At 47.1% G+C, this 18,854-nt stretch overlaps 1 protein-coding gene across 1 annotated transcript in view; it reads right to left on the bottom strand.

The window, feature by feature from the left end:
- MTMR10 (myotubularin related protein 10) overlaps positions 1–18,854 on the bottom strand; it is a 45,841-nt gene that overhangs the window by 12,385 nt on the left and 14,602 nt on the right. The window contains exons 5-11 of the mRNA XM_019753216.2: positions 18,685–18,827; positions 12,387–12,477; positions 6,185–6,356; positions 4,204–4,291; positions 4,032–4,120; positions 2,779–2,909; positions 1,497–1,566 (exon numbers count right to left, since the gene is read on the bottom strand). Coding sequence (XP_019608775.2) covers positions 1,497–1,566; positions 2,779–2,909; positions 4,032–4,120; positions 4,204–4,291; positions 6,185–6,356; positions 12,387–12,477; positions 18,685–18,827 — 784 coding nt within the window. The remainder of the gene's footprint in view (positions 1–1,496; positions 1,567–2,778; positions 2,910–4,031; positions 4,121–4,203; positions 4,292–6,184; positions 6,357–12,386; positions 12,478–18,684; positions 18,828–18,854) is intronic.

The following is an 18,854-nucleotide window of genomic DNA, read 5'->3' as shown; positions in this document are numbered from 1 at the left end:
GGGGTGCGGTTGGGTGCGGTGGGATGGGGTGGGGTGCAGTGGGGTGGGGAGGCGGTGGGGTGTGGTGGGATGGGGTGGGGTGCGGTGGGGTGGGGAGGCGGTGGGGTGGTGGGGTGGGGTGGGGTGGGGTGGTGGGATGGGGTGGGGTGCGGTGGGGTGGGGTGCGGTGCGGTGGGGTGGGGTGGGGTGGGGTGCGGTGGGGTGGGGAGCGGTGGGGTGCGGTGGGGTGCGGTGGGATGCGGTGGGGTGCGGTGGGGTGCGGTGGGGTGCGGTTGTATGGGGTGGGGTGCGGTGGGGTGTGGTGGGATGGGGGGGGGTGCGGTGGGATGGGGTGGGGGTGGGGATGGGGTGGGGTGGGGTGGGGTGGGGTGCGGTGGGGTGCGGTGGGATGGGGTGGGGAGCGATGGGGTGCGGTGGGGTGGGGAGCGGTGGGGTGTGGTGGGATGGGGTGGGGTGCGGTGGGGTGGGGTGCGGTGGGATGGGGTGGGGTGCGGTGGGGTGGGGAGCAGTGGGGTGCGGTGGGGTGCGGTGGGATGGGGTGGGGTGCGGTGGGGTGGGGAGGCGGTGGGGTGCGGTGGGATGGGGTGGGGTGCGGTGGGGTGGGGAGGCGGTGGGGTGCGGTGGGGTGGGGGCGGTGGGGTGTGGTGGGATGGGGTGGGGTGGGGTGGGGTGGGGGCGGTGGGGTGCGGTGGGATGGGGTGGGGTGGGGTGGGGTGCGGTGGGATGGGGTGGGGTGCGGTGGGGTGGGGGTGGGGATGGGGTGGGGTGCGGTGGGATGGGGTGGGGTGGGTGGGATGGGGTGGGGTGGTGGGATGGGGTGGGGTGCGGTGGGGTGGGGTGGGGTGGGGTGGGGTGGGATGGGGTGGGGTGGGGTGGGGTGGGATGGGGTGGGGGTGCGGTGGGGTGGGGTGGGGTGGGGTGGGGTGGGGGGGGGGGGGGTGGGGTGCGGTGGGATGGGGTGGGGTGCGGTGGGGTGCGGTGGGATGGGGTGGGGTGCGGTGGGGTGGGGGGGGTGGGGAGTGGTGCAGTGAGGTGCAGTGGGGTGGAATGGGGTAGGGTGGGGTGCTGTGGGTGGGGTGTGTTGGGGTGAGGTGGGGTGCATTGGTGTGAGGTGGGGTGCGGTGGGGTGGGTGGGGTAGGGTGGGGTGCAGTGGAGTGGGGTGCGGTGTGGGGAGAGGTTGCAACTCTAAAAGCACCAGGAGCCTTGCGGTGATGGGGCAGCTCTGCATCCTGCTGGTGGTGGCTACAGGAGTCTGTTCACATGCCAAAACCACACACAACTACACACACACTAGAGAATTCTGAATGAGGACGGCAGATTGCAGCACCGTCAGTGTCCTGGTCTGGACACCAGAACATTCTGGTTCTGTGAGATGTTGCCATGGGGAAGCTGGATGAAGAGTCCTGGCTCTACACTATTTCTGTAACGCCTGTGACTCTATAACTATTTCCAAACATACAAGTTCAAGAAGAAAAAAGGAAGTGGTTGTACAAACCTTACATATTCTAACCACCGAGTACCTTCCAGTGAAGATAACCATTTCTCTTCAGTTTCTTCAAAAGGCTCTGTAATACATATGTAATTATACAGACGTATAATTATATATAAACATACACATATATAAATACACACATTTTTAGGCTCTTTAAGCTTCATTTCACATGCTCGATATCAGTTAAGTGACACATCAGTTTTTAATATTTAAAAGTTGGCTTTAAGGAAGTGTCATGCACTTTCACTTAAAAATATAAACATTTAAGAAGACATGCTACAATTACATAAAAAACAACAGAAAAGTAGCCCCCTGGGCCTCCATCTTCTCTGTGGCTCTTCCAGGGACAGTGGGGGAGAGCCCGCCCCCCTCCATGCGGGAGAGCTGGCGGTCCCAGCCTTCCTGCTCATCCCGGGCCTTGATTCTGGGGCTCACATCTGCGTGAACAGCTGCCCCAGGCGCCTCACTCCCTGCATGTGTGGCCTCCTCACTGCAAACCTTGTGCTCCCTCTCCTCCCCTCCTCCCCCCAGTGCCACCTCCCTGCACACAATGTACACAGCAGGAATCAGGACGACCTTCCTGTCAAGGCTGGCACTGCCCTACTCACCCTGCTCCGTCCTGGCCTGGCCTGTGGCCTCTCACCTCACAAGCCTCAGGTTTCAGTCACGTCCGACTTACTGAGTGGCTGACGCTCATCCATGTACTGGGCTTTCTTAACACGCCCTCCCATCCCCAGCTCTCCTTGCAGGTGAGTGCCCACTCTCACTCCAGACCGCCTAATGGCTGCCTCTCCTGACTGCCAGGTGACTTAGGGGTTCTCTCTGAGCACACTTACACCATAGATGCTTTCCTGTCAGCTGTCCCTCCAGGACACATCGAGAGCACCTGGTGTTTGCTCCAACAGATGTATTAGAAGTCTGAGCCTGCACAATTACAACATGGCTCTGGCAAGTTCTGTGTCTCAAAATACAACTGTGTGCATTAAAATCTTAGTGAGTCTGTAAGGTAGCAAGTTGTTCTAGGAAAGTCTGCTACACCTTTCAAGACTTGAAGGTGATTTATTTGGTTCATTCCCCCTGCCTCCCAAAACACAAAGCAGTTTGCACTTCATTTTCTAAGGGCCCCTGACGTTCTCATACAGTAATAATTTGTACAAATATTTCAATGAGCCTCTGCTTAAATACATGTTTTAGATTCCTAAGGAATATCACTTCCTGACATGCCTCATACCATGCTGTACTCCCACTCATCTCACACACACACGTAAAATAAGAATGAAATTACCGTTAACACATAGTTGCTTAAGTTTTACAAACGCCGCCTGTATTTCTTGGATATTGGGCAGGGTCTTATCCAAATCTGACTTGTAAACATCACTCCTCTGTGGATGACTTTTAGTTACTGCATTACAAATCCTAGGAAAGACAAAATCCTTTAGTCACCATTCATTCATTTATTCAACATGTATTTCTTGAACACCCCCTAGGAGCCAAGGCACTACTCTAAGAGCTGGGGACAGAGAGATGAACAGGACAGGCCAGGTCTCTGCCTTCAGGGGTTACCTCCTTGGTGGTGGTGGTGGTGGTGGTGGTGGTGGTGCGGTGGGGCGGGGCATAAATGAGAAGGAAACAGGCTGTGGGGAATGCCATGGGTGATGTAATTGAGTGAATACAGGCAACTTCAAGTCATGTGGTCAGACATGGCTCCTCTGCGTAGATGATACTGCGGCCAAACCCAAGTGACCAGAAGCCACATACAGATCTGGGGGCAAGTGTTCTAGGCAGAGGGACAGCTAGTGCAAAGGGCCTGTGGTAGAACCTAGAGAAGGCCAGTGGAGCTGAGATGACACATCTGAGGGAAAAGGGGGTGGAAATGAGGTTGGACAACAAAGCTTGTCTGTCCTAATTATGAATAATAGCACAACTGAAAAACACAAAAGGAATTAAAATAATTCTTAGCTTAATACACTGAATCATTAAAGCTGCCACTGGCTGTAGATTTTATAATTAACTCTCAACCAAGAGTGTTGCAGTCTTTCCTTTAAGAGCCATATTTCTAACCAAGCACTTAATCAACAGGCATGTTAATGAAAACAAGGCCTGGAGTCTGATGTAATACACAGTGACTTTCTAACGTGATTAAGGTAAAAAGAAAATCTGCCAGTGGTGGCACCATTTGAGCCACTGTGACTCTGTAGCCCTGAGACTGAAACTGTAAGAAAAGTCGGATTCATCCTGAAGTGTCTCCACTGGAACCCACTGCACTCTGAAAGGACATTAGAGGCGATGTCACAGCAGGATGTCAGCAGCGTAAGACCCCCGAGTGTCTTGTGAGCCAAAGAAATCAGACTGTCCTCAGGACCCTTAAATGTTAGCTCTGCCGCATTCACACGCTGCTCCCTCCGCATGTGACGTGCAGGTGGAGTGTGTGGTGCTGACCAATCAGACTATGCCGTCCTCCAGCTCTTTTCCCTTGGCTGGGAGCTCACGGTACTTGTCTATGACAACTAGTCCCCACCCCCCAGGCCACCCAGTCACCTCTGGTCGATCTTCCGCTGCTGCAGCACATCCTTGATGACGGCCACCCGCACGAGCGCGCTGCCGTTCGAGTGGCTCCAGCTCCAGACCTAGGGGAGAGCATGGCCTTTATTTACCTCACGGCGTAGGAAACGGGCATCAGCATCCATGAGAGCCAACAGACAGCACTTACCGGCATCCTTCTTCCAACGAAAGAGTGGGAAAAGGTCTTCAGATCCTGGTCTGCTAATGAACTTGGCACCACAAAGTATTCTGGAAGGCTGGAGGGGAGAGGACACATCAGAGGTGAGGCCCTGTGCTTCAGGCAGCATAAGCGCGCCCTGCACACCCCACACGCAACTAAGCACACTGATCTGATATATTTAACGTGCAGCCCACGTAGGAGCCACACCGGGGGGCACAGACAACCCTAGACATCTCAGTCTGAAACGTGATGAGGTCACAAAACTTGTAACAGAACGGGGGAAAATCCAGAGGGCATTTGAAATATCATCCAGGATGCCTATTCATCAAACATGTGTGCAGTTTCTGAAAACAATATCCACCTCTGTCCTCCTGATGGGCTACGGGGAAGGCCACACAGGAACCTTAGCAAAGCAAACCACAAATCTACCGAGAAGCGCCCGCTCCCTTCTCTCCCGCTCCTACCCTTCCCCAACCCCAGGACAGGCAGACTCCAGGACACTGACGAGACAGCAATTACTCGTGGGCAAGCTTCCCTGCACCTGAGGACACGCCCTGCCTCTTCTTTCCTCCACACGTGGGCAGGTGGACAGAGGTAGGTGTACCAGGCCCTGTCACATGCTGCGTGACCCGTACCACACCCGAGCACACTGGCCACCAAGCCTAAATTCAAGGGGAGGCAGGAGACCCACGCTGCACGCTCCAAACACCTCCCAGAACTGTATTCCTGGCCAACCAGCAATTACAGGGGAGTGTGTTGTTCTGAACACTGCTTACCTGCAAGGGCTACAGAGACGTTAATGATCTGAAAAGAAAGCATCCCCCCAAATCCATAAGGATTCAATGCTATAAACAAACTAACTTCAAAAACAATTTCCTGGTCACTTTTGGAAGATTCTAGGCAACCAGTTCATTGATCTGAAAACTGGTGAAGTAAAGGGAAAAAAGTAAACACACAGTTGACGCTTGAGCGACACAGCTTTGAACTCCGGAGGTCCAAAGAATACTGTATCTAATACACACAACATGCAAAACAGGTGTCATTACACGATTCCTGTGATAGGTACGGCTTCCGGTCAATAGTAGGCGATAGTAGCTATGTTTTGGGGGAGTCAAAGTCACACTCAGACTTCCGACTGCGCTGGTGCCGCTAAGCCCTGCGCTGCTCGAGCCTACTGTGGTGTCTTCCTTTTACAACGAGTACGTCAGGGTATTAAAGGGCAGACGAGAGAAGAGTGTGATGGACAGCAGACAGAAAGACAGCATCCTCAGAGCACACGGACGTGGGCGTGGCCATCAGTGCTAATGACAGCACGTTGGCAGCTAAGCCTCCAACGCAAAGGGACTCTGCACTGAGCGCCCCCGGCCCACGGTCGACCAGCATCCCAGCGACGCCAAGCTCAAGGCGATGCAACGGGAAGCAAGAGGACAGCAGGAGGAAACACTCCTGCCCCAAACCGGGAACCTGAATCGAATGAACTTACTCCTTCCTCTAGTGGTAACTAACGTTTCACAGAAATACAGGATGCAGGGGAGCTCAGTGAAGGACCCCGCGGGGATAAAACCAGCAGTACCAAGAATGTGGAAAATCCTACAGAACAAATGACCCAGTTGTGTCAACAGATAAACAGTCCGTAGAAAAGGGGTGGGAGGCGGCTGTCACCCATAACAAGGCCTAAAGGACACACCCAGGAAGCGCCCTATGCTTCTGATGGGCACAAACTGACACAAGACACACATACAAATAAACACTGACTGGATTCTTGAGGATACTAAGGAATTACTGTCCATTTCTTTCAATGGATGTTGATATTGTGATTATGTTCAAAAGCCCTTATCTTCAACCTGAAATATTCTTTAAAGCATTACTCAAAACAAATATTCCACTGACCAAAACTCGGGAGTTACAGTGACAGCAGTTTGAGTAAGTCACCTGCAGCTGTCAATGACGTCGTCAAACGTGGACTCACCAAGTGGATATCATGTAACCCTCGTTAATGGAGCAAACTCTCCACCCGGAAGCACCCGTCCTCTTGACTTCTCTGTCCCAGTCTGAGTAGGTTTCAAAGAGTGGTGTTTTCTGGCTGCTGCCACCACCAGCTGCACTGCCAGCTCCTGGGGGTGCCCCGTTAATGTTGCTGGCTATAAGAAGAAGCACAATTATCAGTTTAGTTCTCACAGTCACATTCATCCGGCACCCCCAGCCACTCTCGTGCCTCCTGTCACAAGCAAGCGGAGGTGGAAGCTCCTCCCACGTGTCCTGTAAGTCTCCCCAAGACTGTCTCACTATTCCCAGCACTCCTGACAAAGAGGCCGCCTTCCCTTCTCACAGAACAACTCAGGTTGTCGTGTCCTTACGCAGCTCTTTCCCAGCTGCCCAGCACCTCGCACTGTGCCCTCCTACCGGCTCCATCTGCAGTCCTTTCCCACACAAATCGGGCAGTTGATGCTGAAGACTCACCTGACCACTCTGGGCTCCTCCTGTGACTGCGCCACTCACCTGCCCTCCTTTAAGACCACCTTCCCCAGGGATGCACGCTGCCGGGGGCCCTTATTTCCTCTGCATTTCTTTTCTCCTTAACTTCAACTGTCTTCTATCCTTACCGTCTACAGAAACCGTTCATGAGCCTCCCGGCCCCAAACTGTGGAGTAAACCCAAGTCACCGCTCATTTTCTCCTCACGCTGTCTGGGAAAAATGAACACATCCAACAAGCCTCTCTAGTCTCAAGCCGTCCACATCCGTCATCTAATAGTGCCTTCTCAACCCCTTTCTACGGCTCCTTATAACACTCCTGGTCTTCTGTAGCTGCTCCATTCCCCTGTGAGAAGCTCCCTAGGGTCCCCTGCATGGCGCCCGAGCACCAGTGCACATGGAGGACCCAGCACAGAGAACCGAGAGTGCACGTCCTCATGACAAGGACCCTCGGGGGGCCTGCAATGACTGAGAGGCAGTGTCCCGACAGCCAGCCTCATCTCCCTGCCAATCTGGGGTGACAGACTTCCTTCCTGGCCCAGTGTCTGACTGCTCCAGGCTGCAGCTGTGGCAAGTCTCCCTGCTGAGGTCCCTGAATGCTGCTGGGACTCAGGCCAGCCTGTACTTGCCATGCGGCCATGTCCCGACACAAGTTTCCATGAGACTTCCCCCTCCCCCCAAACTTTCATGCACGGTCACTTTCCAACTGAGGAAGCAAAGCTCACTGGCTTCCCTTACAGAGCCCTCACACCACTGCCCTGTGCTCCCACGCCTCCCCGCCTCCCACTGTCCTCTGCAGCCATCCAAAGCCCCACACCATCCCATGAACACACCAGGCCATTGCTAGGGACTATTTATGAACACCTGGTGCGAGACGGGTATTTTCTGAGCACCTACCATGTGCTATGGCCTGAAAATGCAAACCCGAGTGAGATGTGATGTGTCCCAAGAGCACTAACAAGACAGTGGGGTCAGCTCCACACACAGAGGAGCCCCGAGCTCTCAAGCAGACCCAGGCCTGAACCCCACCACACCTCCTGCAGGGTCCTATGTGATGCACCGACACTGCCAGGCGGCCGAGGAGGCGGCAGGCGTGTGGGGCAGCACACAACGGCCACACGGCCTCACTGTAGTGCCCAGTAACTGCCTACAGCCAGGGCGTTCGGGCTGCAAGGGCCGTGGCAGAGGCTGCAGAGTTACACGGGGCCTGGAGTCCTGATCTCTGCTGCCCCAAGCAGTGACCACTAGCCACTTGTGCTGCTTACACTTAAACTGAAATGAAAATGGAATAAAAGGAAAACTCAGCCCCTGAGCTGCAGCAGCCACAGGCGGCTGGTGGCTCCTCCATCAAGGGCAGACGAGAGCATTTCCGCCCCTGAACAGCGCCACGCTTGACGGTGATGCTCCTTCCTACCTGCCATGCGAGGAATTCTGAACTCAATCCTTTAAGTGGCGTCAGAATTACCCACTGATTCTGACGTTAGCAGAATTTGTTAACTAAAATGTGAAATTGCAAGCACATGTCCTGGAGCCCCGCTGCACCAGAACCTTCTCTACAAGAATTACTACCGGAAGGTGTGCTGGGGACCTTGGGTTGTGATCTTTCCAGAACACAGGACCTTCATGGAATTTCCAGGCAATTCCCACTTTATATGCAGTGTTCCAGAGCACCAAAACCCACAGATAGCTGGTCAATATTAGAAAATCTAAGTAATTCATCATATGACCAAATTAAAAGGGAAAAACCCCAAACTGTCAGCTGGTAAGTGCAGAAAAACATTTGACAGAGTTCGACACCTGCTCATGATTTAAAACAATGTTAGCAAATTACAATAAATGGGTAATTTCCTTAATTTGATAAAGAATATTTATCAGAACACACAGCAAACATCACCCTTATTACAACCAGGGACAGAAACGATACCCGCCATCATTATTTCCAGTCAACACTGCAGCGAAAGGTCCTCGCCACACAACGCGACCACCAGCGCCAAGCAAGAAGAACAGGCGCACACTCTAAGTTTTTCGAGAGCTATGTAAATAGTTTGGCAGTGCACACCTAGCTGACAGTCTAAACTCCCCTAGTTTTCAATGTTTTGAAGTGACAGACCTGAGTAAGCTAGGCTGACAACACGCTACTGTGTGTGACCTTATTCCTTTGGCAAAGTTTCATCTCGAGATCTAACACTAGACAAATTTTTCTGACCATCAAGTGAGAGCAACTAAAGGATCTTGCGTTGTTTGCTGTTTTATCGGTTTCATTCGTTTAAACCCTGTCCACTTGTCAGCACCGGCCGAGGTCCCTTGTGTGGTCCCCACCTCCATCGGTGATGCTTATTACAGAAGCGTAGCTGACACGCAAGCCGGCACGTGAGTCTGCGCATTCCCATGCTTTCCAGGAAGTCCCGAAGGCCTGAGGAGCCTGTGGCCTGCTCCACACGTGGCCCACTAACGGGTACAGCGACAGACTGGCACGGCTGCTCATCTTCAGGAGATCCGGGTCCCCTGACACTTAGCTCTGCGGTTTTAGGACACAGTTCCTACACCAGCTAAACATGAAACCTGAGCGCTCCCAACCGGGCCACCTTCTGTGACACCGCTCGGAAGCTAATCCTGGGCTGGACTGAAATGATCTTCAAGCGGCCTGTCCATATTTAGAAAGGCCTCATGCAACAGCAAAGACAACAAAAGTGGTCAACACCTGGGAAGAAAGCCTGCCCCTGTGATGACACTGCAGGAATCAGACGTCATAAAGAGCGAAGGAGCTCAAACCGGGGCTGTGACCCTGAAGTTCAACAGAGGGGAGTCGACCAAGTGGCCCCAACGGGGGCCTGGACCAGGCCGCAGGGCGTGCGCCTGTGAGCTCCTGGGGACTCTGAGATGCACGGGCTGGGGAGGCACCACAGCACCCCCGAGACAGGAGGATCCACACGGCGTGTACAGCTACGCTGAGACTCCTGAAAGAGCTGACAAGTGACCAACTTTACAAATTCCTACCCAGTTTCAAAAGGGCTGTGCTCTGTAAGTGGTTTCCAAAAAAGCAGTGAAAGGGAAACTAGTACCAAGGCAACATTAATAAAAGGGATAACATCACAGAATGAGATAAACGTCACTGGAAACGTACGTTTTCTGCTGTGTCTGCCTTAGCACTTCAGACTCCATCACAGAAGTCACAAGCACAATGCCTGCCATGGCGCAGAGCTGCTAACACTGAGGCTGCAGGGAACTTCGTGAGGTTTTCAATTCTCTGGTTCCAGAAGCATAATCTGACATCTTATCGATTTTATAACAAAGACAAGTCTGTACTTTGTGGACATTATTTGCCCAATAATAACCTGATGATGAAAACAGAGTCCCTGTGGTTTCTTTCAAGTTCCAAGAGAACAAATGGAACCATTGTTCCTGTTTGTGCCAGGGCCTCCTGGGAGGGGAGGGGAGGGGGAGGGAAGGGGGGGAAGGGAGGGGAGGGAGGGGAGGTGGCTGCTGGGCCTGTCTCCATATTTCAGGACCCGCACTGAAGTACCTGTATGACTGCTGAGCTTGGCACAGATGGTTTTTCACTTGAGTGAGTGAGGCCGAACAGGAAAGAAGCCCTCAGAATGCCTAGGGCCACCTAAAGAAATCTTTTCTTAGGTAAGTGCAGGGGACATCCTCTAACCACAGGTCTTACTTATGGCAACAGCTTTGTCACCTACCTGCCTGCAAAAAGGACTTCTTTAATCCAGCCAGTGAACCAAAGTGTCACCCAGAAGGTCAAGAGGGGATTATTGGGCATCTTTCACTCACAAATGACAGAGTTCTGACTGCAGTGTGTGGGCATCGCAGGCTTCTTTTGACCTTAAAGATGCAGTTTGTGCTTCTGCAACAGCATGGAAAGCTATTAAAGGTTCTTACGCTATGAGGACCTTAACAAAACTGCAGCCGAGTGTATGTTTGTCAAGCATCTGTCTAAGGAGGAGGACGCTGAAGGACGTGATACAACAAGCGTTCCTAAATATTTTAAGTATTTTAAGTACTAATTACCAATTTTATGAACAAGATATAGAGAACCACCTGACACACATAAGAAGAACTAGGGGTTGAATAAACTATTTAAGTCATTATTAACCCAAAGATGCCCACCAGGAATGAAGAAAACTGCGAAAAGTGACTGAGGCAGGCATCACGTCCCCAAAGCATAATAAAATTTATTGTTTTTACTGAGCTCAAGTCTTTGCATTACTGCAGCAGTCACGGGTCTGCAGCCTGGACTGAACCCCTTCTATCAGAGAAAAGCAGCATCCAGACTTGGTCTGCATCATAAACAAATGAAGCGGGAATCACAGACTCTGCTACAGTTCCTGTATCGCGTGAAACTTCATTTCAGCTCCTCTAGCCATTCAGACGAGCATCTCACTGCTGCCAGCCCTGCCGAGCAGGGGCTAAGCTTGACGGTGAGCCAAAGGCACGTTCGCCTCTCCACGAGTATAGGACCCACAACACTGACTTTCAGACAGGAAGGGAACTGTCTTTATGTTAAGAAATAAACTTCAAAATTAATTGCATTGCTCAAGTCTAGGTAATAATTAGTTGTATCTTCAAAATTAAGTTACCAATACTTTGCCATCCAATTTCTGTAACGACAGTGCCGTAAGAAAAAAGCCCCTTGTTCTGTCAAGCAGGGATTCACAAATCATCTATGGTTTACAAGTATCTTTTAAAGCAGTGAAGACATGCTTGTCCCCTATGTATATACTATGTATTACTCCTACGTTTTAATGTATTTATAATATAGTGATACTGGAATATACTTTTATTATACAGATTATTTAAATTATTACCATATGGTTTAAGGTAACAAAATGAAACAGACTAGCCCAATTAGTAATTTTATAAAATCCCCGCCCAGACCATTCCGGGGTGAATAGCATTTCGTTATAAATATGTAACTGATTTATGTTTCTTCCTTAATGAGTGGGAGAACACGTGACTCAGTAAGCGAGACGATGTGCGGTCACTAACCCACAAGGGGCGAATATGACAGATGACCTCTGTTTTCCATCTTTTTTATGAGACTAAAAAAGTGGTTGATTAAAATTACATTAGTATATAAAAAGAATGTACAGAATTACGTGACCACCTGGAATTTTCCTTGGTGATGTCATCACTGACAGATATGTGGACAGAACTACGTCACATTTATAAAAACTGCTCAGAACATACTTGTCCTTTGGACAAACGCTCACCTTCCTTTCATCCATCTTACTGAGAAATATAAAGTCAATATTCTGACTACCTAAATGGAGTCCAGTAAAAAGCTGAACGACTTCAGCTCTTGCCTGAAATCATACCTTGCCAGAAAAGATCATGCATTTCAAATATGTTTTAATTGTCTGCCAGTTTTCTTAAAAGATTAACTCAAGCTACCAATTAAAAGGGGGAAGGATGTATCTTTATCATAAAATACAAGCCAATGACTGCAGGTAAAATATTGACATGATTCCTATGTTTACAGCTGCTTGCAGGTTCTTCCTGGTCACTTTTTCAGAAACAATCTGACAAATACGGTCTCTTTTCGCATATCGTGCTCACTTCTCTAACAGCCCCGAAGCTGAAAATTCTACAATCACTGAAGCTCAGGTCGCTGGAGGCTTGATAAACACGAATCAAATTTACACAATGTAAAGTTAGTCACAATATTTAATATTTTCATATTTACCTGAATTGTGGTATTTTTTCCCAACATATTCAAATGCAAAGAGTAGCTGGAGGTCTGTTGGCTGGGAATAATGAGCTATTGCAAGGCATACCTAGGAAAAATTCTACATTTAGAATTTGATTTTAACACACTTAGTTAAATGAAATGTACAATAAGGCCTTGTTATGGGGGGCATTGGCGAAGGGCAGTGATTATCGATACGTATTTACATGTTTTCTGCTGATCTCGAATGTGGAAGAGCTCCTAAGGCCAGGTATCTAGCTCACTGTGGTGGCCCCAAGACACTATGTCATCTTTAGTGAGTACATGGTAAGTATTCAGGAAGTGTTTGCTGAGTGGAATTTTAACAGGAAAGCCATTTTATTCAAATAAGTGAAACTTGAAAACTAAAGAAGAATTCTCCCAAAAGGCAGTGACGCATCACTCCAAAAAAAAAAAAAAGCAAAGCTTCATTGTTTCATTGATGGTGGACTATAATAATTTAAGACCAGCAATTTGGAAGACTCAATGGAAGGCATGAAATTTTAACATTTGTACCTCCTAGATTAAAAAATCGAAAATTAATAGAAAATCTGTAATCACAAAAAATAAGAATTAGCAAGAAACCCCAAAATACATGGGTGGCTCAAAGAGGTACATAAAAAAACAAAAACAAAAAAACTGTTTTACGTAAAATAGTTGGACGCTATGCCTGTGGTGGAAAAAGTGTAGGTCAGGGCTGACTCCTAGCTCTCTACCAAGCGCCTGCCATGTAACTGTGTGAGGTTAAGCCATTTCCCTGAGCTTGTTTGTGCATCTGTAAAATGAAAATATCTAAGGCTGTGGCAGGGACGACCACTGAGAATGTATGCCTGCACTCTGGAGGAGCTCCATACATGCAAATACGGTTATTACCCTCAACTGCTGTCGGGCAATGAAGCTCTACGCTTCCTAAGCTCTTCACTTAGGAAGACCTGGACCAGTCGGTGGGAAATAGCCTCTAACATGAGCCAGATGAAAGAAGAAATCTAAGACACAAACAAGGAGAGAATAGAAGATCCTTCTTTAAAAGATTAAGTATCATTTAGAAGGAAAGTAAAAAGCCAGCTTGATGTACTTTGGACAATGAGCAAGCAAGAAAAGTTTAGTTGTTAGTCCCTCTCTAGTTAGTGCTGTTCAGGGTAGGCTGATGCAAACCCCATTAACCAGAAGATGTGCCAGCCTCCTGGTTAAAATACATTTATGTTTTCTATAGCGTAAATGTTCCGCCTTACTAAAATAAAACATACAACTAAGAAGACAGAGTTTATCATTAGCTTTACTTCTGACTGAAAACAAGAAGCTTCTTGAAACTTACATAATACTTGGATTTTCTCAGTGCCTACAGGAGAGCTTCCTACGAGAGTCCCGCTGGCGAAACTTAGGAGGTCGTCATCTCCACCCATCCCTAATCTTGCCACAGTCTTCCTTCTTCTTGCAGCAAAATACTGACACCCACACCCTGAACCAGTCCCCACCACTTCCTGTCCCTCCGGGCACATGTTTACTCTATAAGCCCTGCTACACTTTTCTCACGAGGATGTTTCATTTGGCCCCATTTCTCCTCACCACCGTAGCCACGTCCTAAGCCACACTCACCTATGGCACCTCTGTGGACCTTCTAAAACAATCCACAGCCCTTAAGAATGTTCTACAGGTGAAATTCTGACCAACAACTCTGCTCTCTGGGTAAGCTGCTGCAGTGTACAGGGACCTGCAAATAAATTAAATCTGCGTATTCTTGATTCTTCACAAAACTGGCTTTCCTCTACCAGACGTCCCTTGCCTTCCCAACACCCCCTCAGTGGTCTCCCGTCAGAGAAACACCTGCCTGCACACGTGCCGTCTGCCTCAGGCCCAGCCACCACCTCCGTCACACTGCTCGGCCACACAGGCTTTCTCTGAAACTCATCTCTGTTCAGAGGCCTTCGTAGACCCAGGCAACGTCACAGCACTAACTGCGGAAACCCTTCTGTTCTCTCAGAATAACAATAGTTTCACTAGAAAGGGTTTCTTTAGCTAACTGTGCTTATGTAGCTGTACTAGCAAGGTATTCATGTGACAGTCGTGAGTGTGGATAAAAAGTAGGACCCTCCACCTTTACGTTCAATTCCTCCAGGGTAGACCCCATCTCTCACTCACCCCGTGGGTATTTACAGAGCCTCCACTGCGTCCTAAGCCCTGGGGATGTCGCAGTGAGCAAAGCAGAAACAAACCCCTTTCCTCATGAAGCTTACATTCGAGTGGGGAAGACAGACACTGCACAAGATAAACAGGAAACTACAGGAAGTTAGATAATCACAAGTGCTGAAGGAGGAAGACACTCCAGCAGAAGGGAACTGAAGTGTGACAGGGAGGAGGGAGGCGGTTAGTATTTGGAGAAGGACCCCAGGAAAGATCCCTGCAGACCCCAGGAAAGAGGCGAAGACCCCTGCATTCTTGCCATCTCTTCGGTAGCTTTCAGTAGCTTTCTGCTTTGTGCTTAATTGACGAAATTTGTTACTAATATAATAAGGGAAACACTCTAAGCCTATAATACTAGAATATCACTTTCTCTGAGACTGTTAGAAAGCAGCCCTAGGCCTTGTTTACACGAAAGAAAGTCACATATCATTGATGAGAGTATGCTTTTTTTGGCCACAAAGCAAAAACAAGCAAAGCCTATCGGCTAGGCAAAACCCAACACAGCCCATTTCTAAAAAGCCCTTCAAAATAGCACAACATCACATTTATAAAGGTTGGGAAATAAATGAATACATGTAATAGCATCTACATTTAAAGAAGACTAAAAATACTGTGAAACTGAAACTCAGTTTAATCACTTGCACGATGGTTGGTTTGCGGGGAGTGGGGGTCACAACGTGAACTCAAGTCGTTCAGTAGTGGAATTACAAGTGTGTATAACCTGAGTAAGGGGTATCTTTAGGAACCCAGACAAAGGCACACACAACTGTGCTAACTGGGTGACATTCATGTTGTCATTCTAGCACATTCGGAGAAGAGGAAGCAAGCCAGGCGTCCTCTCCCTTGAGCTTTTTCATACACACTATTTAAAAAGCCTCCGTCCACATTCCTCGATTCTATCATTAAGTTTGAAAGGCTTAGAAAAGTAGGTCTCATTTTCATGTAAAATTATTCTGATTTTGTAATGTACTCCCTGAGCATTCAATTTTTAAAGAAAAACTCTGCATCTCTAAAAACTGCCTCTGAAATAGTTCATTTGCCCTGGCTATCATAGGAAATAAAGAAAATCTTGACATTAAAGACATTAAATTATGGTAAATAGTTTACTGCAGGAAAAAAGACTCAACTACTTTTGAAGTGACTTGGGGAGCAAGGCTGATATTCTTGTCTGGACAGAAGCCAGAACCACCTAGAGGTGGTAGTTTTCCTCTAGGACCAGCTGGGGGCGCAGCACTGGGGACCTCAAACCTCATGGAGTTCAATCTAGCACACGGGCAAACAAAGCTGCTCTCCTACATTTCTGGGGTCTAAAAGCCACCAAGGAGTAAGTCTCAGATGTCAGGCAAAAATGACAGTTCAGAGAAGGTCAACTGTTCTTTCAATAGACGAGTTGAATTTTCACTTCTAGAAAGTATGTCTGAGCAAGTGGTTCACAACCAATTCATTTGAGAAAACGGAGACAAAGGGGATATGTTTCTTTTACCATCTTTATATGTATATCTAGATATACGTAGACATAGATATATAGATATAGATATTTTACAAGTGATAAATTAAAAACAATATTTTTTTTTAACCTTCAGATTCAAGCAAAGGTTCTTCAAAAGGAAATGATGGCTCAAAGTCGCTCTGAGGCTAGAGGGCCAATTCTGCATTATCAGATTCCTTTTCAGACTTTTCCCAAATACCCTTATTTACAGCCCAAAAGCAATGAGGATGATGCAGGAGCACAAAGTCATCTAATTTTGTCATAACACCATCAGAAGGCTTTAGACTCTAAAGTTTAGAGCAATATTTAAGAAAATATGAACCAATTTAGCATTTTAAGATTTCTTATTTCAAACAGAAATATAAATGCTCTCAGTATTTCAAAATTAATCACTGGTTAAAACTCTGAACATACAGCTGGTCACTTTCAAACAACTTATAAAATCAAAGCATTTCCAGAGAAAATTGAGCATTCAAAGTTTCCAGGAGGTAAAATGAAGCTGTAGCGTCCCAACTGTTAACTAATTTTAGATGAAAACTTTCCCATGAAATAAAAGAGTATGCTACAACATTTGCTTTTAACTTATGAAAGCAGCATTAAGCTTTGGCAGCCACACATGATGTAACCCTCTGTGTTTGAAAACATGTAAATCAGGGGAATTTTTTCTATTTATATTCTTATTGCCTATGTTTCTTCCTGCACTTCCCACTTTATGACTATACAAAAGCCAAAAAGAGGATCTCTTTTAACTTTGCAGTAACATTCTTTTTGTATTTTAAGGCAGTGGGGAAAGAATTTTTGCCAGAAACTTGGTCTTGGGAAAGGGCATAAAAAGTTGGACTTGGCCATTCTGTGTAGACAGTTCAACGAGACCCCCTTCGTCACTTACCAACACACAGACAAGGGACATCAGATTTCCAGAGCATTTCCTGGCAGTTTCATTCATCTGGCAACTAACCATTTATGTGGAAACATCTTTCTGCTGCTATTATACTTTGTATTGTTATTTAATTTTCATTTGTACGTGCTTTATTTTCTTAACTAAACTTAGCACATTGCCTCAGACATCAAAAATGACCAAGAAATCACCTAGATGGCTCAAGAACCAAGCCAAATAATTATGATTTTCAATTATTGAAATGGTGTCATCTGAAAAATATAGTAGGGGGTGGGAGAAACGTGAACTTTCTGAAAGACTATTGGGCCACTGTATCAAGTCCTTACTTAAAAAAATATCCTCTCCTAACTCAATCTCGTAAGTTCTATGGTATCCCTATTCTGAAGAAGGGTTTTCATGAACAGATTCTTGATGCTTTGATTGATTAAATTACAAGTGTTATTCAAGTTCAAGCAAGTCACTTGGCTGAAATATTTTATATACAGCCTACTACCTAGTTAGTTCTAAAGTCTTTCTATAGAAGAACAGGCATGTCAAATTAGTAAACTGCCCAAATCACAAACTGCAGAATTGAACAGCTTAAAGGGGCCTTCAAGGTTACGTGAATTTTCAGCAGTGTAGCATGCCGAAAGGTGGTTATAGACTCCACTTGAACACCCGTAGGCACAGATTCCACCATCACTCTGCTGGATGCATTTGCAGGTATTCATCTCATGCTCCCGCCTTGCCATGAAGTGACTGTTGCTTCTAGTGCTAAAAATAACTCTACCGCCTCCTCACCAAAGGATGCAGGCAGCTGCCTTAAGGTCATTTTGATGGCCCCATTTTGATAATGACAGAAAATTTACTGCTGTAAGTGTTCTGATCATGGAAAACACATGCACCCAGTTTTTGGTGGTACAAAAGCTGCCTCATTTTTGAGAAAACAACTTCCTGTTTCACAGAGACACTGTTCCTTTATTCTCAGTATATGGAAGTAGGCTTCTAGCAACTCCGTTCTTATTCTCTGCATCGGCGGCACTGTGCACTGGATCCGGGGACATGCGGTCCACCAGCTTCACTCTGCTGCAGCCAGAACGTGGCATTAGAGTGGGGATTTCTGCCCTTGAATCTTACTCCACCAACAGGCAATAAACATTGGCGGTGAGTGGGAAAAACAACCAATTAAAAAGCCTATAGCTTTTAGCTGCCTCTGTAGAATATCACTTAGATTAATTCATTAAGATTTGTTTAAAGCATTAATTATTATTAGGCCCCTCCCATAACTTTATATTTGCTTAACCCTATGTAACCTAAGGCTAACTTTTAGTTTGATAAAGTTCTGAGGTACTGAATTAAAAGTCTTAACAAACCTAAATTTCAATGTATCTCCATTTTTTCAATCTTTTAACCAAGAAAGAAATCAGCTGGTAATGGTCTTAATGTAAAAGATACACTAATCTCCACATGATAAATTTTCATATTTTAAGAGCTGATAAAAAATTTAAATAGAGTATTTTAAAGCAGCCATATACTAGGCCAAGGAAAGAGTTCTATTAACACCCTTGGCTTTGACTTTATTTAATTAAGGAGGTATCTGATAACTTTCCCTAAAAAAAAAAAAAAAATCTGAGCAATTAAAAAAGAACTTCCATACACAACTGAAATTGGTAAGTAAGTACAGTGCAATACACAGAACCTGATAAAATTTAACAACAAGAAAGTATTACCTTTTTGGCACTTTCAGGACCTGATTCATCAAAGCGAAATCTGACAATTCTGAAATCTTTACAGTAAATAATTAATTCAGTTGGATTAAATTTCAGTTTCTGGTTGGGGCCAAGGACTTTCTGCTTCCTCTTGTGGTCATTTACTAAAAACGAAAAAAAATAAAGAAAAA

This window comes from Rhinolophus sinicus, linkage group LG13 (genome assembly GCF_036562045.2).
Source record: "Rhinolophus sinicus isolate RSC01 linkage group LG13, ASM3656204v1, whole genome shotgun sequence".
Classification (NCBI taxonomy): domain Eukaryota; kingdom Metazoa; phylum Chordata; class Mammalia; order Chiroptera; family Rhinolophidae; genus Rhinolophus; species Rhinolophus sinicus.
Note: the sequence above shows the minus strand (reverse complement) of the source record. Positions and strands in the feature narration are given on the sequence as shown.